The sequence below is a fragment of the Ursus maritimus genome, unplaced genomic scaffold (genome assembly GCF_017311325.1).
Source record: "Ursus maritimus isolate PB19 unplaced genomic scaffold, ASM1731132v1 scaffold_3, whole genome shotgun sequence".
In the NCBI taxonomy this organism is placed as follows: domain Eukaryota; kingdom Metazoa; phylum Chordata; class Mammalia; order Carnivora; family Ursidae; genus Ursus; species Ursus maritimus.
Genome location: NW_024425563.1, coordinates 32,715,575 through 32,742,359, shown reverse-complemented (window position 1 = coordinate 32,742,359; position 26,785 = coordinate 32,715,575). Strand labels below are relative to the sequence as shown.

The 26,785-nt window shown below is 40.0% G+C and overlaps 1 protein-coding gene across 2 annotated transcripts in view; it reads left to right on the top strand.

Moving 5' to 3' along the window:
• CAV1 (caveolin 1) overlaps positions 1-26,053 on the top strand; it is a 34,714-nt gene extending 8,661 nt beyond the window's left edge. For both annotated transcript variants that reach the window (XM_008705783.2, XM_008705784.2), the window contains exon 3: positions 23,831-26,053. In XM_008705783.2, coding sequence (XP_008704005.1) covers positions 23,831-24,172 — 342 coding nt within the window. In that variant the 3' untranslated portion in view covers positions 24,173-26,053. The remainder of the gene's footprint in view (positions 1-23,830) is intronic.
• The last annotated feature ends 732 nt before the right edge of the window (positions 26,054-26,785 follow it).

Below are 26,785 nucleotides of genomic sequence, written 5' to 3'. Positions count from 1 at the left end.
GGTTGGCTTAAAGACATATACTCTGGATGGTTCTGTCCTAAGAAAATAGAGGACTATACAGTAACACTATATAATTCCAGATATTCTCCCTGCCAGAAGAATATCTGAAGGTCAGGCCAGTTCAAACCCTGCCAGAGAGTTTTGAAACACCATGCAGGGCTCCCAAATCAACTTTGCTCAATGGTTCTCCATCCCTTGAGACCACTTAGGCTTAACATTGCAGCGAGACCTAGGAGTGGGGCAGCCATATGGTCTAGGTTGTTGCATACAGACAAGTTAATATTGATCAGCCCTGAGTAACTATTAATAGTGCCCCTTCCATATTCAGAAGTGTCCTAGCTTGGAAGAAAAATTATATGGTCACAGATGGATTGGCCATGACTTATGGATGATTCCTATCACCTGGAATACATTCAAAATCCCCACACACACTAATTTTTAACAGAATGGGCAAAATTTCCACATGCCAATCATGGCATGCCTTTCTTTCCTCTGTGCTCTCCCGCATGACCCCCTCCTGCCCTTCATCACAGCCATCAAGCTGCACTATAACTTGAAGGAGGAGCTCTTAAGTGCCAATCTACTCCACCCTCAAACCTTAGTTTCTTTCCCTGCAACACAGGGTTAATGAAACTGACATCCTTCTATCACATATTTTGTCAGCTCCTCCATCAAAGATTAAATTGTTTAAAATAGTTTTAACTATTTTTCAGTTAGTCCAGGAAACATAAAATGGCATGCTTTCACATGAACTATTGTTTAGGGCGGGGGAAGTGTTTTTAATTTTGTCTTAAAGGAAATCTGCATGATCCATGTACTGTGCAACTACCAGGGGAATTAATTGGTAGAACAGATTTACACCTGCAAGGAATACATATTTCCTGCCTCTCATGGGAACATGTTGATGTTTCAGATATAAAATACATCTTGTTTCCTTTACTAAACCTTGAAAAGATGTCTCCTTGTTGGTCATTATTTCATGGCAGGGGAAACACATATTCCTAAAGGCACAACCAAGCTTCCCCTTTAGTCATTGTCAGCTGTTTAGGTAATTAAGAGCCGGGCATTTTTAATTTGGAGGAGGCTTAAGTAAATTTTGATACTGTGCGTATGTGCTTAATATTCTATCTTATAACAATTTAAAAGTGAAGTTTTTAAAAATTGAATTCAATTTTCAATTCCTGAGCCCAGCAAAGACATTACCATACCAATGGGCATTAATAGAATCTATGTAAAAAGGATAAATTGTGTCTAAAGACTGCACCGGATCACCTCCTATTTGTTGCAGGTATCAAACACAATCACATTTTCTCACTTACAATGAGTAACTGGAAAAGATGCTGATATCTGGACCCAAGTAGTGAGAAAGTAGATTGAGAGAAAAAAGAAACAGAGATAAAGAGAACCACAAGACCCCTTCTCCCTGTCCTGCCACCCACTCTGTGCTGGACTGAGCTTTGCACATGCCAACTCCAGGATCCCCACATCCATTTCTTTGCACAAGGCTGCCATGTCTGATGACACAGTGTGGCCAGAGCAATGGACACAAGTAGTACCCAGATCAGCAGGGCCTTCTGTGCCCAGCTAAGGCATGTGTCCCTTTATAGGTCACAGCATCGCACAGAGGCATTACTAGGCCAGGAAGTCAACTCATGAGATACGGCCTTCGCTAATAAAAAGGGCTAACTTCAAGCAATGGGGCCAACCAAAGCGTGCCGGATGTGCAGGCGAGAGTGGAACAGGTTATGGGATGCTTCCTCCAACATTCCTATAGGCTAGCTCGGTGGCACAGATTCCTCCCATTCACTTTGCAGATAAGGAAACTCAGGCTTAGCCATTTACTCAGAATTACAGAGGTAAGAAGTAGCTTAGTCAGAGTTTGAACCTAGACAGTGAGACCCTAGAGCCCAGGTTCTTAACCACCGCACTCCAGTGCCTCTCTCTCTCCAGCAACAGGTCATAATCCAAGCAGACGGCACTATCACCATAGTGCAGGAAGAGATGGCTGTGTTCTTAGAGTAGGTGGGCAGCATGTGGCAAGGGGGATTCCAGAAGTCCTCTGAGTTGGGAGTGACAGGCTTGTAGCTCTAAGGTCAGACTCTAAATTTTGGCAGGTAGGCTGGGGAAGGAGGGGGAAGGACCAATGTGAAGACTAACGTAAAACCTCAGACCTCAAGAAATCTGGATGCTGGGTGAGTTCCCAACAAGCCAGGGAGGATCAAGTCTCAAAGACCAGAACCGGGGTACAAAGTTGGGGGTGTGGTCTCCATGATTAGAAGTACAACACATGCCCAGAACCAAACAAGCTGCAATGAGGGCTTGTGCTGAATCACGTGAGTCTTTAAAGCACCCTGATTACCCAGGGAAGAGCCTAGGGTGTGGCTGATCCTGCCTGGATATGTGGGGAGGAGTAAATGTGAAAGAATAAAGCAGGTCCTGACAGGCACTTTGAATTTAACAGTTTCATTTCAGGTTCTCAATTTGCCTGTTTGATTTCCAGACATTTGTGCCATTACAGTAATACACTGTGAAAACAGAAAACAATTGAGAAAAACCTGAGTTGTAGGCTAGTGGGAGAAATGCCTCTTTAATCCTGAAAGTAGTTTCTCTGAGACTTCCTCCCTGGTAATTATGCATTTGTTCTCAAAAACAAATGCCAGAAGTAAGGAACAGACTTAATAGGGCATTTTACAAGGCACCATTAATCTCTCAGAAGAACAATTGAAATGTTCCATCAATCATGGCTCACTGTTGGCCTTTCCCTATGATCAGCAGTAGTAATACATAGCTGGAAAGGGGTATACCAAAATATATCAAGGAAATGGAATCGCATTCATTGGATTTCACCACCAATGATTTTGGTTAGGTCAACAGATCTCTTCCTCACCTGATCCTGAGCACCACGCTTTTTTGTAGGGAGAAAAATTGTTTGTCTAAGATAGTTAATAACCACCAATTCACCAAACTATCTTGGGTAAACCCCTCCATCGTTCTAGTTATAGAATCATCCTCAGATATTGTGCTCCCTTAGAAAGGCCATTCAACAAATACTTAGGAAGTACGCGCTCCACACTAGGCACAAAGCATGTCGTAAGTCCTACTGCACCGGAGCTTGCCTGACAGAACTGCAGCCATCTCCCAGGGCTCACCTGAGACATGGGGGCTTCTGTGAGCCTTTGCCAGCCACCCTCATAGGAACTGGTCATCTCTTCGCTTCCACCACATTGTATTTTTATCTCTATTTTGGCATATATCGAAGCCCTCTCAGTAGTCTGCTTCTCTATCCCCATGCTTCTCCCCCCACTTTCCTTCCTATTGCATGTTTGAGTCCTTCAAAGTAGGACAGTGGCACCCTGGTGGCCCCAGGACTGCGGCTTCCCAGTACCCATCTCAGGGCTCCACACTGAGTCTGTCAGCAGAAAATGGATGTCAAATTGAATCTGTTGAAAAAAATCTGAAATTCTTTGTTAAGTAACTGAATGTCTCCTGTGAGTGAAAAGACAATAGGATTACACTATTGAGTGTCTTTCTTTGCCCCTTTCCCCTATGGCAGCTACATTTTAAACTTTCTAAGAAAAAGTATATCCAAATAATTAATAAAGAAATCCAAAAACATTCACTCTATTTACCAAAGTAAAGAGAAAATATGTTCTGTGTATATATTTATTATTAAGAGTTTTATTTTGATCTCCCGTTTGAGGAGGACACAGATGCACCTCTCCTGAGCCTTCAGTAATCAGGCTATGGCATCTGGATGGTCTCCTGGGGCCTGGAAGATAAGGCTAAACTCCTAAGTATCTGTCAGGCAGAGCAAGCAAATTCCTAGAACACCGAGAGATGCCATCACTGCTGCTTGGCATTGCCCACTGGGGCAGAAATGTGAAGACTGACAAGTGGATCTCAGGCCACATGAGAAATTCCTTGCAAAGAGAGGGGTGGAAGGGCTCCCTGTCTGACCACCCATATGCTTCTGGAAAAGGCAAACATCAGAGGAATGACTAGGTCAGGAGACAGCCCTGAAGAAAAATCCAAACCTTCCAAACCTGAAGGAGACAAAAGCTTTGAGAAACCCAAGCCTCTTTTTCCCTCTCTTTTCCCTTATTATTTCTAGATGTTAAGTACACAGAGCTCTGACTTTACTAGCTGGGAGGTGGTGACCATTAATATCCACTATTCCAACAGCACAGAAGATTCTTTGTACCTTAGAGGTGGTCTTTCATAGATCTCAGATCCCTCCTCAGAAGAAGAAGAAAAAAAAAAAGACAAATCACATAGATGTCTCTAGAAAGGATCAGACATCATTCATTTCATTGTCAATGTCTGTGCCAAGTGAAACGAATGTTAGCTCCTTTTCCAGATGTGCTTCTTTCTTTCACCTCCTGTGAGAGGAGGTAGATTTACTGTAACAAGTATAAAAGTAAGACTTCTCAGTTTGACTCCAGATAGTTTCCCTATCAACGAGCTAGGAAATCAGGATCATTAATCAGGTAAGAATAGCTAGGACTATGAAGTAACCATCAAAAAAGGGTGATGATGTGTAATGAGAATTTTAGGTGTGACTGGTATCTAACATACAGCCAGGACCACAGTCCTAGCACATTTACTATTTTATCAATGACTGGAATGAACAAGTTAAGAGGACTCACAACTTACAAATGACACCAATTACAATGACCTTGTTAACATCTGTAATAAAAATAACATCAAAGTGATTTTGACAAATACCAATAACCGATAAAAATGAGATAAAGACCTATATACAGAGTGAGATAATGTTAAATGACTAGAAATAACAAACATAGATGTTAAGTAGGAAACAAATGGGTAAATTTATGAAAAATAAGAAAATACCAGGAAAGGGTTGTCATTTCTGTGGGAGCTTGTGATGCGGAAAATCAAGATGCTTGTGAGTATAATGGATATGCTCATAATTCCACAGTCCCCAAGGGACCAAGATCTCCAGGGTGATAATCACTATTGTAAATGTGCCCTTAAATGAATCCACCGTGCTCCACTCCCCCTGGGCAATAGGGGATGCAAACTAAATCTACTAGTTGTTCATAAACATTAAACATCTCAACAATTTAATGATAGTTTAAAGGAAGTATAATGAATGGAATCAAAAGGACAATGCAATTAGAAGAAATGTCACCTACAAGATTCTCTACTTCATTTGCTATTTGTCAGACTTATTAAGAATGGGTTCCTATTTTGATCTTATGAGAGAAGTAGAGACGCTAGAAAGATCCTAAGGAGGAGCAAAAGGAAGGAGATAAGAGATGAAGAGAAATGCTCAGGTATGGCTGAGGAGGTACTGCTTTGTCTGGACAATTTGTTAGAAGAGCGGGAAGGCACCATGGGATGACAACTGTCTTTAAGTATGCCAGGCTATTAAGAGACTTACAAGAAAAAGACTGCTCGGACACAATCACCATTTGGGACAAGGAAAAAGGAGGAAGGGTTGTATATGTAGTTTAAAAAAAAAAGTATTAGGTTACCTGGGAGAAGAAATTCCAGGTAGTAAGAGTGACTAATCCCAGGAACGTGTCGCAGTTGTTTTATAATGATTGTGTGTTAAATTTCTTGTCTATGTGACTTCTCAAATCCCTCTACCTCTACAATTACAATTAGGCCTATAACAATATTCACATACGGTCTCATAATTAAGCACTGTCGTATATACGAACACTTTCCTCTATTCCAGCAGGATACCTGGTTTGTTTTGGGGCAAAGAGGTGTTAGTACGGCATTGTTCTAAACAGTGGTCGAAAATGCAAGTGGTAAACATCTAAAAGTAGAACACTGCAAAATGCATGCATTGTGTGTACTAAAAGGTCAGTATGAAACATTATCTTTATGGCAAGCCTGTCCATCCACTCCCTCCTACGCATTGCATATTCATACAACTTCTCAGCTTATATAAACCCCTATTGTGATTTAAACTCATGAGAGAGTATGGCTTCTGCAAAGGGTGGCTGTTTTGTGACTTTTGACCAAAGGTTCTTTACCCAAGCTGTAGATCAGCTGGGGAACATTTCAAAATACTGTTGTGTCTATCCCATTTCTATACCCTAGAAATTCTAATTGAACTGATCTATGATGGGGCCCAGGCCTACATACCGTGTTTTGTTTTGTTTTGTTTTGTTTTGTTTTGTTTTGTTTTGTTTTTGAAAGCTCTCCAGGTGATGCTAATGTAAGAGCTGGAATTGAATCTGGTTTAGACTCTCAGTTAGAATTTCTTAATAATAAAAACATGTGCTATGAAAAAACTTTCAGGACCATAAGGGCCACAGTGGGGAAATTATTACTTCTTTAGATCCTCATTTTGGGGAATCCCTAACATTTTTATTGAAATATGATATTGTCTCTCAAATTCCTATTACAAAAAATACTTTCTGGAACTCTATCTACTATAGCAACTGCGAAAGACTGACTTTGTATGTGGGATAAATCTCATGTCACTTATGTGATCCAGCCCTACTGTTTCCCCTTTCTTTTGCTTGTTCTTTCTATTCTCCCCAAGAGGAAGATCATCTGGTTAGGGTATCATGCCTATCTCCCCTTTTTCTACCTGGGTTCATGGCTCAGGCATACTAAGAATGGAGCTAACGACATGCACTGGTTTTTCTCCTAATGGTGCAGAAGCCACAGGAAGCTTCAATGGACCTAGGGACAGGCAGGTCTTCTTCATTTCTCCAGTGCCTGGCACAGAGAACAGACCTCAAGTCCCTAAGAAGTACTTTACTGATGCCAGTCACTCTTCAGAGCAGATGGGGAAACTGAGCCTCAGAAGAAATCTGAATTCTAGCCCCTCTCTTGGACACTGACCTCGAGTGTTACCTCGGCCTTGGAAAAGTGACTCGGACCCTATGGACAGCAGTTTCTTCACCTATAGCAATCAAGAAGAGACTAGATGGTCCCTAAGTTGCGTTCATTTCTAAAAAGCCGTGATCCAGTTGACCAGTATTCACTAAAGATTGGAAGCCTGTAAAGGTGCATGAAGTCCATTCAGAGAGAATGGTGGAAAACCCCTCATCTATGCTACGTTTATTACCTTCTTCCTAGATTTTACCAATGGTCATTCTCATTCTTAATACTCAGGCTGTGGGATTTAGCTAAGTCATCTTTGAAATACTGAGCTATCAACAGATAGCATGCTGAATGCAAATATACCACAAATAAATATTTGGGACTAAAGAGATCAAGAGCTGGACTTCATTTTCCCTTCTCATCTGTGCTCAGCACTGTGTAATCCCTTTCATTGTCCTTGCCTCAAAATTGGGATGTTTGTGTTCCAAGATAGATGAGAAAATCAGTTCCAAAGTAGGTTACAAACTTTCAGGAATCTTTTTTGTAACCAGTTAATTCCTCTTAGTTCACATAACAGAGTGCATCATTACTTGCAACTTTAGTTAGAGCAATGGTCTTAAAAAGGTCTAGCTAAATAAAAAATGCTCAGACTTTCCGAGTGCTGACAGTTGTCAAATTCACCAAGTTCATGTGGCCACATTTCTGAAGTTCTTTAAACAGCCCATCTGTGAGCAATTGAATCAGATGACTAAGAACTACAGAGCAGAAGCACTATTACTTTGAGTCAGATTTTCCCATTAGCCAGCTATAGCTTATTTCTCTCTGATCCATAAAAAGTTTCAAATTTAGGGCCTGTATGATTTTAATCCCATCACTTAGCACCCAAGCTGTATGATTCTGAAGGTAAAAATGAAGTTGTTTGAATTTCAGACCACCTGAACATTCTTCAGGAACTCATCAGCTCCCTAAAGCAAAGCTATGCCTACATCTGTAGGTTTGAACCCAAATTTCATGAGAAGCAAAAACTGAATTGATCTGTCTTCACTGTCATTAGTCACCTTTGATCACTTTTTTACCAAAATTACTGTGACTGGGTTAGAGTAAATTAATGCAATCAATAAATGCAATTACTAACCCTTGGACAGCATAATAAGACATTCAGAACTTCTTTCCTAAAGGAGATTTTATCAGGTTATTGCTCTTGTAAATAGAAGAAAGAGAGAAATATAATGTAGCAAATGGCAGCATTCACTAATTCATTCATTAATTCAGCAAATATTAACTTAGTACTTATTATATTCCAGGGAGCTTACAGGCTAGCAGCAGAAATAATCTCTCTCTCTCTTTCTCTCTCTCTCTCTCTCTCTCTCTCTCTCTGACACACACACACACACACACACACACACACGTACTCACTCACTCAAACCATTAAATAAATGTCAGATATGCTGGATGATAAAAACACCCAGGTGAGAAAAGGGGTGGAGACCAGAAAGAAGTCTTTGAAGAAAGAACATCTAAGTTAACATATGACCAATAACGCAGAGTTAGCCAGGTGAAGAGTGATGGAAGGAGCGTTCTAAGCAAAACCAACAGCGGGTGGGAAGGCCCTAAAGCAGGGTACGGTTTGGACCATTGTCCTGAAAGAAATTATTCAAAATTCCAGTGTACACTCACATGATTACTGATTTGGGGAAGAGCAAGAAAATGAATTCCTCTTCCTTAACAGTTACGGTAGTGCACCACAGAAGGACATCACCTCTCCTTGGTAAAGATTCCTGAGTGAGCTTGAGCAGCCAGAGGCCATCTCTATTTCATTTGCACTACTCCCTTTTCAATGACCCATAACCAGCTCACAACCCTATTCTGGCTCTGTTTCCTTGTTTGACTTATTCCAACCTCAAAAAGTAGGTGCTTCATAAATATTGAATGAATAAATGAATGAATGAACTCACAAGGCCACAGTATTATAAACCAAAAGTTCCTGCAATAAATATACAAGCATTCTAGGCTATAAATATTTCTAAAGTTCAAGTCCTATCTCATCACATCAAATTCTGATTTCCTAGAGCAGTGGTTTTCAACCAGGGATAATTCTGCACCCCCTCCTAGGGGATATTTGGCAATGTCTGCAGTTATTTTCCGTTGTCACAGTTTAAGGGTTACTACTGGCATCTAACGGGTAGAGGACAGGGATACTGATAACCACTCTACAGTGCACAGGATAGCACCTCTACCTTCACCCCAACAACAAGGATTATCCAGCCCAAAATGCTAACAGGGCTCAGAGAAACCCCAGGGTAGAGGTTGGGGGCTGTGTCTTGGGAGCTATGTAATGGGCTATGATTATCCTTGCTTAGACCTGACTAGAACTCTAGTTTAGATCCTTTTCCTCACTTGCCTAGCAATGTTCAAACCTGCAGAGATTTATTTCATCCATTTTCTGTTTGTTTAATAAACAGACTCCAAGCACTGGAGGGAAAAATGTTCCAGGAGTGAGGTAAAACGAAAGCTGTTAGTAACCCTAGTTTGACTTGACTGAATGGTAGGAAACAACCTCTGCCATCAGGAAGTAAATTGTAGAAACTGAAAAGAAGTTAAGACTATTTAAAAAGCTCTGGTTCAAACAAATGTCTATGCAAACCAACGGGTAGTTTGAAAACATTACCCGTTGTAATGAAGACATTACCCGTTGTAGTGAAGACATTACTGTTTCTTGAGTCTTTGTTAGAATGGAAAGAGCTTTTATTTATTTTTTTAGTGTGGTAATCATTCATATTTGTCCCATGACACACCCAGAAGTTTAAAAGAATAACAAACTCCCAAGTGTAAACACAGAATTTAGTAAACAAGTGAGGCTTGCTCACTAATGTGAGTGAATCCTTATAATTACCTGTTTGGATAGAATAAGATTTTAATGCATTAACCAAAACAGGACTTTTCTATTAAGAAAGAGAACTTCCAACACTTCCAAGGGCTGAGTTATTTCTCCTCAAGGATGGCACACATAAGTCTCCCCAAGGTATCACCCCTTCCTGTTCAAGTTCAGTGCTTCAGTGTCAAGGCTCCTATCACTAACCCTTGCCATGGCCTATGTTTACACTGTTCACTGTTCCATGTCATTCATTTGGTGACACTCAACATCAACAAGTGCCACCAAATCAATACCAGAAGCCTGATGATTTAAATAAGGAATCAAAAGAGCAGTGGTTTTCAACTAGGGATAATTTTGCACCCCCTCCTAGGCGACATTTGGCAATGTCTGCAGTTATTTTCCATTGTCACAGTTTAAGGAGTTCTGAGCCATCTGCCGCTAGGCACTTTTTGTGATCATAAAAATGTGAGGTCATGTAGACTGAAGAGATGGTTCCAAGTTCCTAAAGAAGGCTCAGAACCAGCTGGTTGCAGGTACACCAAATGTGATTTTAGGTTTCTACCTGGGATCCCAGAAAAAAAGGGTAGACAGCCTCCCCGAGGAAGTATGGTAACGCTCTGGAATCTGGAAATCATCTGATCATGGAGGATAGTTTTTAGCAATTTTTAAAAGGGATGTATAATCATTTCTTGGGGCTACCTTAAAAAGTATCACAAACTCTGTGGCTTAAAGTAGTAGAAGTTTATAGTCTCATGGTTCTGGAGGCTAGATGCCCAAAATCAAGATGTCACCAGGGCCATGCTCCCTCTGAAACATGTATGGAAATCCTTCTTTGTCTCTTAGTTCCTGGTGGTTTGCTGGCAATCTTTGGCATTCCTTGGCTTGCAGCTGCCTAACGCCAGTCAATTACACAACCTTCTCCCTGTGTGTCTTCTCATTACCGTCTTCTTATAAGGATGCCAGCCATATTGGATGAAGGGCCCAGCCTACTCCAGTATGACCTATCCTAATTACATCTGCAAGACCCTATCTCCAAATATGGTCACATTCTGAATTACTGGGGGTTAGGATTTCAACGTATCTTTTTGAGGGAGACACAATTCAATGCATAACAGGATATAAACTAGGAATGTATATCTTTGTTATCAAAACAGGGAAATTTAACTTAAATTTTCAAAGTGTAATACAAACCGTAGGGTAATTCACACTTTCTCGTAAGAAGAGCAAAAGATGGAAAAACCTGTTGGTTACTTTCAAATGAATGAAAAAGAAAAAGAAGGCAAAAAGGAATTAATCTAAAGCAAAGAGAGTCCCATTACTTCATGTTGGTGCCACTTTCTGACAAATCCAGGAGCTCGGTCAGCTGGGGCATCTTCTTCCCCAGGGCATATTTGGTTGCCGTGTGCCTTATGTTTATAATAAACTCCAGAAGGTTGATGCACTTGATAGAGATGACCTAATCCTTCTTGTTTGCATAATGGCAGAATGCAAAATAAGCATTCACCTGCCTGAAATAATTCCAGGAATGCCAAGAGGTTCTCTTTTTCCAAAATATCTCCTCCATTCTTCCAACAGTTACTCAAATCCCTAACACTTCCCCTTTTCTCCTGGTGGGGGTGCCTGGGCCAGAAGCTCCTGATGTAGCATTGACCATTGCCCAGACACTATCCCAAACATTTCGCATAAGTTAAGTCATTTAGTACACAGAACAATCCTATGAAGTAAGTACTATTTTACCACCAATTTACAGGTGAGAAACTAAGACAGGCTTAGCTTATGTGAGGTAACATGGCAGAGTTGAGATTCAAACCCAGCCCTGGTGCTATCAACCAGGGGACAATACTGCCTCTCAAAAGTAGGGAGCAACACAGTAACTAACCTACTATCATGCCCACACAGAAATGAGTGTCAGATTTTTCAGGGCCTTTCACCTAGCAGAAAATGAAGCCTAAGTCAGGCTTTGTTCCTCAAAGTCTTCTCCCCAGACTATTTGCATCAAAATGGGGGCGGGGAATATACCTGGACCCTACCTTTGAACCACTGATTCAGAATCCCAAGAATCTGCATTTTAACAAACATCCCCAGAAACTTCTTGAGTGTACTAATGCTGGATAACCACTGGCCCTACAGGAATGGAATAAGATATAATGTTATAGTAAATTTGGAACAACCAGGGAGAGATGACAAGGCAATGGGGACCTTGGCAACCAATGGTCAGTCAACGACCCAGGGATCCTGGCTATAGAGGAGCTTGGTTGCTGGGGAGTGAGGGTAATGCTGAGCATGGAGGCTTGACAGCAGGAGGACAGCCACATCCTCTGGCTTGGATCACTTGCTCTGTCCTGGTGAACATCATCATTTGCTGAGTCAGGGAGGCATTTTCTATCAGTTTGGATGGGAAGCATGGGTGCAGGCAAGGGAGAGCAACCAGAGCATGTGGATTCAGAAATTCCTATGTGACTCCATTTGAATGAGCAGGGTTGCATAAACAGAACAAGAATTTTGGTGTGGGGTTAAAGAAAATGGTATGATAGAGGAAGAATTGAATGAGGATCTGAGAGACAGAAGTCCTGTATTTGGCCCAGTCACTGATTACAACCTCCCTGAGGCTCAGTCTCCTAGTCTGTAAAATAGGGAAGATAACTCCTGCCTTGCAGCTCCTCACATACATACAGGATGTAATGTGAATCCAGCGAGGTACATAGTGCTCCATAACGTAAATCACTGCACTCCAAGGCCTCTGTAAAAGTCCGCTGCCTCAGAATATACAGTTGACCCTTGAACTAATGGCACCAGCCCTCTGTGTAGTTAAAAATCCATGTACAACTTTTGACTCCCCCAAAACTTAACTACTAAGAGCCTACTGTTGACTGCATTTATCAAAAAAAAAAATCTGTGTTTAACTGGACCCACACAGTTCAAACCCATGTTGCTCAAGGGTCAACTGTATCTACCACCCTAATGCTTTGCCTTTCTCTGTACCTCTTCTTTTTTTTTTTTAAAGATTTTATTTATTTATTTGACAGAGATAGAGACAGCCAGCGAGAGAGGGAACACAAGCAGGGGGAGTGGGAGAGGAAGAAGCAGGCTCATAGCAGAGGAGCCTGATGTGGGGCTCGATCCCACAACGCCAGGATCACGCCCTGAGCCGAAGGCAGACACCCAACCGCTGTGCCACCCAGGCGCCCCCCTCTGTACCTCTTCTTATACTCCCGCCAGGAAAGTAAACACAGTCACCTATATTCATTCTAAGTACAAATTACTTGTAGGCCTCCTTTCCTGCACTGGGAACACACACACACACACACACACACACACACACACACACACACACGACAGGGAAGCATGGGGGAAAAAAAACCAAGTTCACTTCCTCACCCTATCCATTCCCTGCTTGGGTGTTCTGCTGATCCTCTGCTTCCTTTCCGAGACCCCACCTCACCATACTCCAGTGTATGCCCCCTGCTTTTAGGCCAGGTTTACACAATTGTAGTTATTCAGATCATTGGCGCAAAACCCAATCAAGCAAAAACATCCTTTAATCAATATTTTCTTTCTAAATATTTCTAAATAAATATTTTCTTAATATCTTTCCTTAAAGGTGAAGACTTCAGAGCTTGAATTGCCCCTTTCCGTGATGCCCAAGTCACCTAAATGATAACTAACCCTCCACTTCATGTTGATCAGAATGGTCATGGCATTATAGGGCTATGGTAAATAAGAACATCATTTTGAATAAAATGGGATACCAAAAAAATAGATAAATAAAAGTCCACTTGTGACAGCAGGCAACGAATTCATAGGAGATAATATGATGGTTAGTGAAAAGCGCTATATATATGCCTGTATCCTTCTGAGAGACATACATAGCTCCTTTAAAAGAGTATAGTTATTGAAGAAATATTTATTTGCTAATTAATGTGTGCATAGTACTACTAGATATCATGGAAGATACCAAGATGTGTGCAACAGACCCAGACTTCCCTTAAGTCTTGGTTTGGTCCAGCCATTTCTTAGTAAAGTGACCTCTTCTTAGTGGGAAAATAAAAGACAATTTTCCATTCTTATTATGAAGATAACCTAGAACTTCACAAGTTTGTGAAGCAGGGCACTATAAATGTGAAGTATCATTATTCTGAGGCTTCTATAATGTCTGGAAAGCAACACGAGGAAGGGCAGTCCAAAGGAACAGACTCAAGGATCCCAGCTAGAGGCCCAAGTCAGGGATTGCAGATCTCCTCTGAATGCCTCCCCTTGCACCTCAACCCTCTCCTCTCACTCTGAGAGGTAGATAAATACCCCCATTTTAACCTCTTCCAGCTTGAAACCCTGATTAGTAATGCAGACATCTCCCTTCCTCCCCAGGAGGCAACCCTGTGTTCTTATGCAAGGTGTAGTTGCCTAGTACCTGCCACCCAAGGCAGCCCAAATCACGTCAGTGTTCCCACCCCAGGTTTACATTTTTCTTAGGGCTACATAGGGATGCTCTGGGAATCCAAGGAAGTACAGGCATTGACACAACCCAGACCTCCTGTTTTTAGTTGGTGCTGCAAGAACACTGCAGCCTTTTCCCTCAGTGGTGCCAGTCTGGCCCAGTAAACACATGGGTACTTGCCCTTGCCCCTGAGAAAACACATGGGCATTAGGGCAAAGTTCCTGTGTTCTGGTAACATTTAATTGTGCTAGTTCTCAAGCCTCTCTGCGCCCACACATTCATGCACATTTATTCTGTTGACTTCAAAGGCTGCTCAACATGTTGGAAATATGTGTGAGAACAGTGAAGGGAGCTTGCAATTAGTCTAAACCTTCTTTCTAGATGACTGGGTTTGGTACATACGTTAGGATTTTAGAAGTACATATTTGATATTTTTAAATATACTTTTGTTTATACTGGGTTTAGAATCATGAAAATAAATCAGGATTTCTATTGCCAGTTAGTGTGTTTTTCATAATAAATAAGTCATTCATCCTTGTCCAATAATACATATTTATAGGTTTAAATTAGGGAAAGCTTTTCAAAGGGAATTTCCATTCATTATCCACCAACTTCCAGATGCCATCCAGCATATGAGGAGCTTCCAAAGAGAAGCAGGAAGCCAACTAGGGCTTCAAGGCATGGAAGGAAAAGAGTAGCATGGACAAAAAGGAGCTGTTACTAGATCCAAAGGGGCAGGCATAACTCTGGTTTAGTCTTTTGCATGAGAAAAGAGAAATCTTGTTAAAAATACAGATTCCCCAGGTCCCGCCCCAGAGAATCTGACCTGAGAATGAAATGGGGCCTGAGTATTTGCATTTTTTTAAAAGATTTTATTTATTTATTTGACAGAGAGAGAGACAGCCAGTGAGAGAGGGAACATGAGCAGGGGAGTGGGAGAGGAAGAAGCAGGCTCCCAGCAGAGCAGGGAGCCTGATGCAGGGCTCCATCCCAGGACCCTGGGATCAGGCGGCCCTGAGCCGAAGGCAGATGCTTAAGGACTGAGCCACCCAGGTGCCCTTGAGTATTTGCATTTTTTAGAAGCACCCTCCCCCAGTTGATTCCTTTGCCACATGGTCCTGCTGAGAACCCCTAGGAATTGGGGACTCCTGTACTAGTTCACTCACAAGTATTAAGTGTAAGAGTCCAGATTTGGTGATGGGCCTTCTATATGGAGCTGACTCAGTCTTTTGTACATATCTGGTTATAAATCCAAGCCACTTTAGGTAAATGAATGATCACACCATAAATAGCCTAAAACTTTTCTAACATTCTGTATGATGTGAATTGAAGAAAGTTGAAAATGCTCTTTCCTTTTCATATATTTCAGTATTTTGCCCCAAGACTGAATTTCAGGATATTTATTTTGTTCTTGTTGTTATTATCTAAATTCAATTAATTAACATCTAATGTATTATTGGTTTCAGAGGTAGAGGTCAGTGATTCATCAGTCTTATATAATACCCAGTGCTCATTATATCACGTGCCTTCCTTAATGTCCATCACCCAGTTACCCCATCTCCTCACTCTCCTACCTCCCAGCATCCCTGTTTGTTTCCTATGATTAAGAGTCTTTTATAGTTTGTCTCCCTCTCTGATTTCATCTTGTTTTCTCTTTCCTTCCCTTCCTATATGATCCTCTGTTTTGTTTCTTAAATTCCACATATGAGTGAGATCATATGATAATTGTCTTTCTTTGATTGACTTATTTTACTTAGCATAATACCCTCAAGTTCCATCCAGGTCATTGGAAATGGCAAGATTTCACCAATAGTATAGGAGGGTTTCCCTTTCTCCACATCCTCACCAACATCTGTCATTTCCTGACTTGTTAATTTTAGCTATCTGACTGGTATGAGGTGGTATCTCATTGTGGTTTTGATTTGTATTTCCCTGATGCCAAGTGATGTTGAGCATTTTTTCATGTGTCTGTTGGCCATTTGTATGCCTTCTCTGGAGAAATGTCTGTTCATGTTCTCTACCCATTTCTTGACTAGATTATTTGTTCTTTGGGTGTTGAGTTTGATAAGTTCTTTATAGATCCTGGATACCAGCCCTTTATCTGATTAGACATTTGCAAATATCTTCTTTCATTCTCTTGGTTGTCTTTTGGTTTTGTCAATTGTTTCCTTTGCTGTACAAAAGCTTTTTATCTTGATGAAGTCCCAATAGTTCATTTTTGCCTTTGTTTCCCTTGCCTTTGGAGATGTGTCTAGCAAGAAGTTGTTGTGGCTGAGGTCACTGAGGTTGCTAACTGTGTTTTCTTCTAGGATTCTGATGAATTCCTGTCTCACATCTAGGTATTTCATCCATTTTGAGTCTATTTTTGTGTATGGTGTAAGGAAATGGTCCAGTTTCATTCTTCTGTATATGGCTGTCCAATTTTCCCAACACCATTTGTTAAAGAAACTGTCTTTTTTCCTTTGGATATTCTTTCCTGCTTTGTCGAAGATTTGTTGACCATAAAGTTGAGGGTCCATTTCTGGGTTCTCTATTCTGTTCCATTGATCTATGTGTCTGTTTTTGTGCCATACTGTCTTGATGATTACAGCTTTGTAATAGAGCTTGACCAGGATATTTATATATATTCGCTGCATATAATTTCCTATAAGCACAAGAATTGAATTATCTAATAGAAAGAGAAATGAAGCGGAAAATAAATTTAAAAAAAGAAAAGGAGAAATGATACTCAAAATAAAGGTGGTTTACTTTGGAATTGTTTTAATTATCCATGGTGGCATAACAAATTACCCCAAAATTCAGTGGCCTAAAACAACAAACATTTATTATCTTGCAGCGTGTCAGGAATCCAAGTGTGGCTTAGCTTAGTGGTTCTGGCTAAGGGCCTCTCAAGGCTGCAACCCAGGTATCAGGCCTGGAGTCACTTCAAGGCTCGACTGGGAAAGGACCTACTTCCAAGCTCGCTCACACAGTTGATAGCAGGATTCAGTTCCTCCCAGGCTGTTGGACTATGGGCCTCAGTTTCTCAATGATTGTTGGCCAGTGTCTTCCCTCAGTTCCTTACACACAGACCTCTCCATAGGGCAACTCATAGCATAGTGCTGGCTTCAACTGGGCAGGCAAGCAAGACAGTAAGAAAGGAAGCAAGAGAGATGCCACACTCTTTTGTAACCTAATCTTGGAAGGGACACCCCATCACTCTTGCTATGTTTTATTATTTAGAACCACATCTCTAACTCCAGCCCACACTCAAGGGGAGGGTATTACATGGGGCATGAATACCAGGAAGTAGGGGAGAAGGAATCATTGGGAGCCATCTTAGATGCTATTTATCACAAAATACATTAATTTGTCTCTTTCATAGTTAATTTATCATCCTATTTATGCTTTACTAAAACTAATTGTTAATGTGAAGCAAACATTTTCTGTTTAGGAGCATATTCGGATTACGAGCATATTCTGGAAATGGAGTCTAGTAGTGCTAAAAAGATATGCTGAGGTTAGAAATTGAACTCAGATCTCTAAATGTGGAGACATACAACTACTGTCAACCAACAGAGAAGACTGTTAGTTACTATATCACTTAGGAATGTTTTCTGCCATAGGTAACTGAAAATCTGAACAGTTGTGGCTTAAAAATAAGTGTATATATGTGTTACCTAAGAAGTCTAGAGATGGACAGCTACTGGCATTGTTTTCATAGGTTGACAATGGCAAAAGCAGCATCTTTTATACTCTTGGCCTTTAAAACATACATGGCACCTCATTGTCACAAGATGACTTCCCTACATCAAAACAACCCATCATATTCTCTTTTTTTTTAATTTTTTTAAAGGATTTTATTTATTTATTTGACACAGAGATAGAGACAGCCAGCGAGAGAGGGAACACAAGCAGGGGGAGTGGGAGAGGAAGAAGCAGGCTCATAGCAGAGGAGCCCGATGTGGGGCTCGATCCCATAACGCCGGGATCACGCCCTGAGCCGAAGGCAGACGCTTAACCGCTGTGCCACCCAGGCGCCCCAACACATCATATTCTAAGCAGGATAAAAGGACAAAGGGCCATATCAGGCACCTCTGTCTCTTTTCATAAGGAAGATAAAGCTTTCCTGGAAATCCCACCCAGCAGGTTTCCACTTAGCCAGAACTGGGCCACATGGCTTCCTTAAACCAGTCTCTCACCAAGGAGACTAACACTACCTTGGCAAGTCTAAACCAACCTAACTTATCTGTGAGATCAAAGGATTATTGCTATTACCTGAATAATCAGGATTCTGTGGATGCTGGGCAGACAACACGTAAGTCTTCAGTAAACATCTTGTGCATTGTTAATTATGCGTTCTGTATATCCAATACATTCACAATTTCCACTAACAGTCTAAAAAGATATTATCACATAGAAACAGAATATTCAAGCTTCATTGCTTATGAGATCCTAAATGTAAAGTTTCCTTCTTGAAAATTCCTTACTCAGAAATAAAATGTCCAGATTTTCAGACAAAAAGTGACCCTGTATTTTATTAATCCTATGTACATATAAAAAATGTTTTAAATATGTCCATGACATACTTTTAATGAGATGAAACCTTCTTAAATTTATTACATTAATAAAGTATTATCAAAACACAAGACAGATTGCTTTTCTTGACATCTGCTGCTAGATTTTTGTTGACATATGTTTCCAAAATTATAGCATCATAAGTCAATGCTGCACAAAGGAATTTAATGTCATTTATAAAAATCTAGTAATATAAACTGTTGGTTCCTTATAAAGCATCTATTAAGACATAGAAATATCACTGAAACACATTTATGCCTTTGATCTTGAGGTCTGCATAATGATTCTTGACTGAAGGGCAAGTTGTTCCAGAGATTACAAAACAGAAAATCAGTTCTTGGAGGTGTAGGTCAACCTCATTTGAGGCATTTCATTTTAAGAAAAAACTGGCACCTGCATCTCTTGGTTTTGGTTTTTGTTTTAAAGCAAATCTCTAATTCCTTTCCTGCTCCAAATCTAAGTGAGCAGATAAAGTTCCAGTCTAGGTAAGACCTACCCTCATTAAGGAGTAAGAGGAATAGGTCCCTGAAGAAATGGGACTCCAGAGTGATAGTTTTAATGAAGATAAATCAGCCAATGATGGATGTGAACAATGAGCACATTAGGGATTGCCAGAGAGAAGCACCATCATTCATTCAACAATAGACCTATGGGACCTCTTGAGAGCAAGGTGATGTTCAAGTTCCAACGCAAGCCTCTCTTTTGCACTGGCTACAGAATGTGGCAGCTAAACTGACAGGGGATGTGTAGCAGACAATAGCAGAAGAGCCCAGTAGAGTTCCTAAGCCTGAATTCCAATCCTGTGTCTGCCAGAGGTGGGAAGGTATCCTTGATCCAGTCATTTGACAGCTTTGGCCATCAATTTCTTAAATGAGACTCCATTTCTTTAAGGATTCCTTTAGCTTTAAACATCTATGAAAATGCTGAAGCAACTGTGCTTTGGGTGATAGGGAATTTTGAACTAACTATATGTAATGACTGATTATCTAGCAGAATTTTATTGGGTTCAGTGCATTATCAATACATATCAAAATGTGCAACAAAAATATTTTTCAGAATATTCCCTCCTGTTTTCTTCACCCTAGGTAGATGTACAGAAATGTTCATGTTCATGCTGTAAAAAGGACATTTCTTCTAACTTCACACAGAAATAGCTTTCAAGCCAAAGCCTTAGAAGGTAATGAGAAACTTACAGGACACCCGGAGATATGAATGGGATAGGTGGAGAAGGGATATGGTGAGAAAGATGTAAGTTCCTAGGGATATAGTGTTGAGCACAGGGCTAGACCTAGGCCTGGGAATCAGGAAGTTAGAGTTCTAATTTCAGCTTTTCCACTGATTCACTTGGGACCTTGAGAATGTCTGGCCCATTTTAATCCTTCTGTGCCTCAGTTTCCTTATCTGCCAATTAGAGTGAGAGTTCTTGGCTGGGTGCCCAGGATTGTGAGAACACACTGTGCAGGGCCAAGAAAATACAAGCAGTACCAAAAATGCAAAACATCCTAGTTACTAGATGTCCTAACTTAAAATGGAAACACTATCAAAAGTAATTCCTTTAATAATCAAAATGCAAATGTTTTAGGAAGCATATCTATGTGGGTCAAAATTAAGCAAGTAAGACTATTATAGGGGCTTGTAACCCCAGGTATACAAAAGCAAAAAGAGCTCACACTTGAAGCTGAACAAGTTTCAGCTTTGCCACTTAACATTTGTGTGACCCTGAGCGATTTTTTAACTTCCTACACTACCCTCATCTATAAAATGGAAATAATGGTACGCATCTCAGAGAATTGTGGTGAAGATCATTATAGTTGGAAATTAGTTCTTTTGAGCCACTGGTGGTTTGTGGTTGATAGTTTCTGCTATAATTGTCAATTAAAAAGCTAATCACCCACAGCAAGGGATTTTTTAATGCTACTATTTATCGAGCATTTACTATACTGTAATGCTGTATACCCATGTTAAGCAGTTTTCATAAATTATCTCATGTGCTCACAAAAACCTATTACTATTACTGTTGCGGAAATGGAAGTAGAAAGAAAGTAAGTTTTATTTCTGGTTCCAACGTGTTTCCTTAACCTGCCTTACTTTCTTTTTCTCAGCTACATCCAATTGGCTATACTTCAGGCATCTTCAGGCATCTTAAATTTTCAGGACTAAAACAGCAACTAACAAACTGAATATAATTATTAACATGTTATTTTTGTCATGTTGCTATCCACCCCTGGAGACCTGCCCTAAATTCACTTGAAGATAAATTATGCTCACTGGCAGTTAAGAATTTCCAATATGTTTGTCAAAAAATGCATTTATAGTTATGCTTAGAAAAATTAAGTTGTTATCAAGAAATCTTACCCACATTCATATGTTCAGAGATCTTCACTGAGGACCAACTGTATATATGATGTACATAACCTCATCGCAACATTGTCCTCAGAGACCATGTTTTGAGAATTATTACAGTTACCAGAAAAGTAAAATTCAGCAAACTCTTTTTTGTTGATGTGCCTTTTAACTCTGAAATATAGTAAAACTGCCTTGGAGAAAATTTGAAAAATATTTTTCTAAAGTGAGGTGGTATTGAAGAAAGAGGCAGTATCTTTCAGACCAGATTCAAAACTCAAATCCACCTCTTATCTATCTGGACAATTTATTAACATTTCTGAACCTTGCATTTTTCCTATAAAGTGGGAATAATCTATTAAGACTTGATGTGAGTTGAATGAGAACAGTGTCTGATTATAATAGCGAGTCAACAAATGTTAGTAACTATCCCTTCCCTAGGAAAAGAATCTCGAGGCAGGCATGCTTCAAGTTCTGCTCTGTAAAGAGATAGGAATACCCCACTCCAGCAAAGTGCTCCCTGCCCTCCTTTGATAGAACACTTTCTTTACTTTTTAATAAAAGTGAGGTACCCTCTCCCATTATACACTCAAAATGTATGTTCCCATTTCAGGGCATTCATGGACCATGATTGCTCATCTTTTGACCCCATATTAAGAATGTCTGCTCTAGTGTATTATTTTTTACTTCACCAAATCTGTTTACAAAATAAGGTCTCTTTTTAAAAATAAAACTATTGGGTACCTTGCAATTGCATGAAGAAAAACTTCATAAATAAAAAGGCTTTTATTCTTAATAGCTTTGGGAAAATACAGTGTCAGAACAAAATCCCATAGTAGACAATTATGTAAAGTGCACAGAAATGTCATTAAAGGACTGATCTGAATTGCCACATATTTCATGCAACCTTTTGAAACACACAAGTAGATGTTTACCTCTGAGTCTAGATCTAAATAGGCAAAGAAGAAATTGGAATGACAATAAATCTGTTTAACTTCATTTACATAATTGTAGACATACCATTTTTACATATTACATTATTAAGGCACTGGACAATAGATAAGAAACAGAATGTTCTCGAAAATAAACTTTAACTATTGGTAAGCATCATGTACTTTTTCCAAAAGAAGTTTTATTGTGTTGAATCAAAGGTGGCATCTTGGCACTGAGAAGCTCCATGGAGTCACCCAAGTCCTCATTCCCTAATCCTGAGCTTGCCTGGATTCCTGATGATGATGGCAGTCATCAACTTGTTTGGATTTCAAACTACATTAGGTCCCTCCATATAACTGCCTTTGCCAAGCAGTTGAGCTGGCTCTGTCCTACTGTTCTATTGGTAATTTTTTTAATCCTATGCTTCAGTTGAGTTTATATAAATCCTTCCAGAGAGATAAAAGCTCCTGGGAATTCATTGTTTAGGTAACTGTGGGAGAGAATGGTATTGGGAAAGGTGTCAAGTTTGCATTCTGGTCCCACCATTGCTGTTTGCTTCATGTTAGCAAGTCACCTTCACCTCTCTGAACTTCTGTATCTTCTTTTGTAAAGGGATAACAACCCACCTTCTCAGATTGGTTTGAAACCCCAGATCACATGGAGACAATGCAAGTAGAAGCACTTGGTTACCGTTAAGTGCTATGTACTGCAAACTCATTTGATTACTTCCTTGTGGCCACCAAAAGGGACTGCTACAGGATTCACTGGTGTGGGCCACGGATATTTGCATCTATCTTTATTCAAAGCTTTACTCTGTTTGTTTAATTCAAAAGTGAAGCTTTCCCTTAACATGTATTTAACTGCCTTCCTTTCTGACTTTCTTCTTGCTGTTAATGTCACCTCGGCTTTCCTTAGCTGGCAAATCAGAATCTCAAAGCTCATCTTAAGCTTTTCTCTCTCCCTAACCTTGAAGTAACCAAATCCTGTGGGGTCTTCCTTTAACATCCCTGAAATTCATTCTTTTATTTTCTTTTTCCTGGCCACAATTCCAGTTTGGGCCCTACCATCTCAAACTTGAGATACAACAACAGTCTCTTTGCCTTGAGTCTCTTTTCTCCGGCTTTGTACACTGTTGTCAAATTCATCTTGATAAATGACCACATTGATTGTGGCTGCATTCCCACACTCCAATATCTTCAATAGATCCTCCACTGTGTATAAAATAAAATTGAGACTGGCTTTTCAACCTGTCTTTCTAGCTGTGCCCACATGGGTCTATCTGCCTGTGACACTCCCTGTATCACTCTTCCTTGTTCCTGGGATCTTGCTCACACCATTTCCAAGGTCCCTTCTTCTTTCTTCTCCAAATCATTTTCCAAGCCCTGCCCAAGTCCCACCATCCTACGAAGACTTCTTGAGTCCTCACAGCTCACAGTGATCTAATTTGCTGAAAAAAAGTCTACCAATGGAGTGTTCAAAGAGTCAGCAATCAACTATGCACTAACTACCCCTCAACACTGTGTGTGTAGTTGTGTTGGAGTACAATTAGCTTAGGTCATGTCATTTACATTTTACTGAGCACCTTGTATACTTGTCCATGTTGCCAAGTTTCACTTAAAGGCAGGAAGTTTAAAGAAACATCTAGAGAACATGTTAGCAATTCTCCTGGATTCCACCCCCAGAGATGCAGTAAGGTCCAGGTGGGGCCAAAATACCTGTTTCCAGCAAGTTCAGAGTGATGCTGATGCTGCTGGGTACCTTCAAACATCTCGCACAGAACCTGTACATAAAAGCTAATATGTATTTATGGATACTCAGCAGTGTTTTTCCTCTTTTCTTCTATTATAAGCTCACATTCTGTCACTTCTTCCTTTTAGATTGATTTTGAAGATGTGATTGCAGAGCCAGAAGGAACACACAGTTTCGATGGCATCTGGAAGGCCAGCTTCACCACCTTCACTGTGACAAAATACTGGTTTTACCGCTTGCTGTCTGCCCTCTTTGGCATCCCAATGGCGCTCATCTGGGGCATTTACTTTGCGATTCTTTCTTTCCTGCACATTTGGGCAGTTGTACCGTGCATTAAGAGTTTCCTGATTGAGATTCAGTGCATCAGCCGCGTCTATTCCATCTACGTCCACACCTTCTGTGACCCGTTCTTTGAGGCTGTTGGCAAAATATTCAGCAATATTCGCATCAACATGCAGAAAGAAATATAAATGACATTTTAAGGATAGAAGTATACCTGATTCTTTTTTTTTCCTTTTAATTTTCCTGGTGCCAATTTCAAGTTTCAAGTTGCTGGTACAGCAACAGTACATGAATGAATTTTCTTGGTTCAGAACAAAGAAATCACTCAGTTTTCATAACTATTATTTGTCTCTTCTGAGCTATTTTATCTATTTTTTTTGGTGGTCTCAATTTTTTAAACCCATTTAAAAGTTTTTTCCTTACATTCTTATTTGCATGTGGACCATTGTTTTTATTGGCTGAGATATGGACCTATTGTTGAAAGGTAATTTGAGAGAAATATGAAGAACTGAGGAGGAAAAAAAAAGAACAAACAACCACAAGTGCCTGTTCTAAAATGTTGATCTTTTTATGGTAAGGGAAGAAATCCTGGCTATGGCCATTAAGTGTACAGGTATGTGGGCAGGTTTTAAGCAGACTCGTCCCCCACCATCTGAAGCGTTAGTAGATTGTTGCCATTCACTTTAATGATCCAATTGGATCTAGTGATCTTTATCAAGTTAGAAAACATAATCTGCATTCACATGTTCCAACTAAGGCCTTACACTTCTTGAAATTTTAACCTGTGATTCTTTCTGTGCCTGAATATTTGTTATATAGATAATGAAACCTAAGTGCCTTCCTGTTCTTCACATTTTCCTTTTCAAATAGGGTCCAACTCATCAACTTTCATTAGGTCAGCAGCCTCCCTGAAGACCAAAATTAGAAAATCCATTCTCCACACTTACTTCTGACTCTCAGAAACAGAGTTGGATGAAGTTCATGTCTGCACTTGATCACGCAGCATCTTTATCCATATCGAGTATGGTCTACATCAACCCCATGAAACGAATTAAGGTGGACGAATGGGACTGAGCCCTCTGTGGGCTGGCAGGAGTGGAAGCCAACTTTCCCTGCCTCTCATCAGCTGAATGAGGTCAGCATGTCTATTCAGCTTCGTTTATTTTCAAGAATAATCACGCTTTCCTGACTCCAAACTAATCCATCACTGGGGTGCTTTAGTGGCTGAACATTGTGTTCCCTTTTCAGCTGATCAGTGGGCCTCCGGGGAAGGGCTCATAAAATGGAGGCCATTGTGTGAGACTGTCAGAGTTGTTGCAAATGTGACCCCCTTCAAAGTAAAGCACTTGTAACCGTCCGTTATGCTGTGACACAAAGCCCCTCCCCCGGCCAGGAGCTTTGGACCTAATCCAAGCATCACTTTGCTCAGAAAGAAGATGGGGGAGGAGGCAGTAATAAAAGATTGAGGTAATTTTGCTGGAATAAATTCAAATTCTTCTGAACTCAAACTGAGGAATTTCACCTGTAAACCTGAGTCATACAGAAAGCTGCCTGGTACATCTAAAAGCTTTTTATTCCTCCTGCTCATATTAAGAGTCTGACCTTGGGGACGTTATTTTTAACCTTCAGTTATATGCTTTTATTTTTTATTTTCATACACCTATTGGAACTCTGCTTGATTTTATTTTTCATCTCTTCTAGTTTTCCTGACACTTTAATTATCAACCTGTTACCTACTTTTAAGTTTTGCATTTAAAACAGACACTGGCATGGACATAGTTTTACTTTTAAACCGTGTACATAACTGAAAATGTAGTATATTGCATACTTTTTAAGTGTAAAGATATTTTTATCTTTATATGAGGAAAATCACTTGGGAAATTGCTTTGTGATTCAATCTATAAACTGTGTATCCCAAGACATGTCTGTTCTAGTCCCTCATGCAAATCAATTGCTGGTCCAAAAGATTGCTGAAATTTTATATGCTTACTGATATATTTTACACTTTTTTATCTTGCATGTCCTGTAAAGATTAAAGCCTGCACAATAAAAAATGTTTAACAGTTCAACAGTCAGCTTCATTATTTTTCCCCAAAACAGGTATGTATGTCAGTGTCTGTGTCCGTGTCTGTGTGTGGTGAGCATGTATACAGTGTGTGTACATATTTATAGTATGTTTATGGGAGATAATGGTCTTTCACTTGTCAACTATTGCAAAGTGGGATTAGGTGGGATCTTTGTTCTAAGGCCATCACCATGCATGAGTTACCTCAGATAAAAGTTACAATTAATAAGAACAATTTATTTAGCAGTTTACCCAATGTTTCCTTTAAGTTTTTATTTAAATTACAGTTAATATACAGTGTAATATTAGTTCCAGGTGTGTGATACAGTGATTCAACACTTCCATACAACACCCGCTGCTCATCACAAGTGCCTCCTTAATCCCCATCACCTGTGTAACCCATCTCCCCAACCACCCTATGTGTCATCTAATTTGAGCCCCCAACAACTTCGTGTGATGGATATTAATATTCTCATTTGGTAAAGGACAGATCCAAGGGCTAATGCCTTGAAATTTGCCATGTCTTAACCGGGATTTTTTTTTAAGAGGCATATTTCAGTCACAATTTATTTTTGGCCTTGGCTAAGTTTACATTCAGAGCTTCTGTATTAGGGTTCTCCAGAGAAACAGAACCAATAAGTAATATATTGATTCTTCCTATATTGGTATATTAAAGAATGATATACAAAGCTATATACAGACATATACATATAGATAAAGAGATTTATTTTAAGAA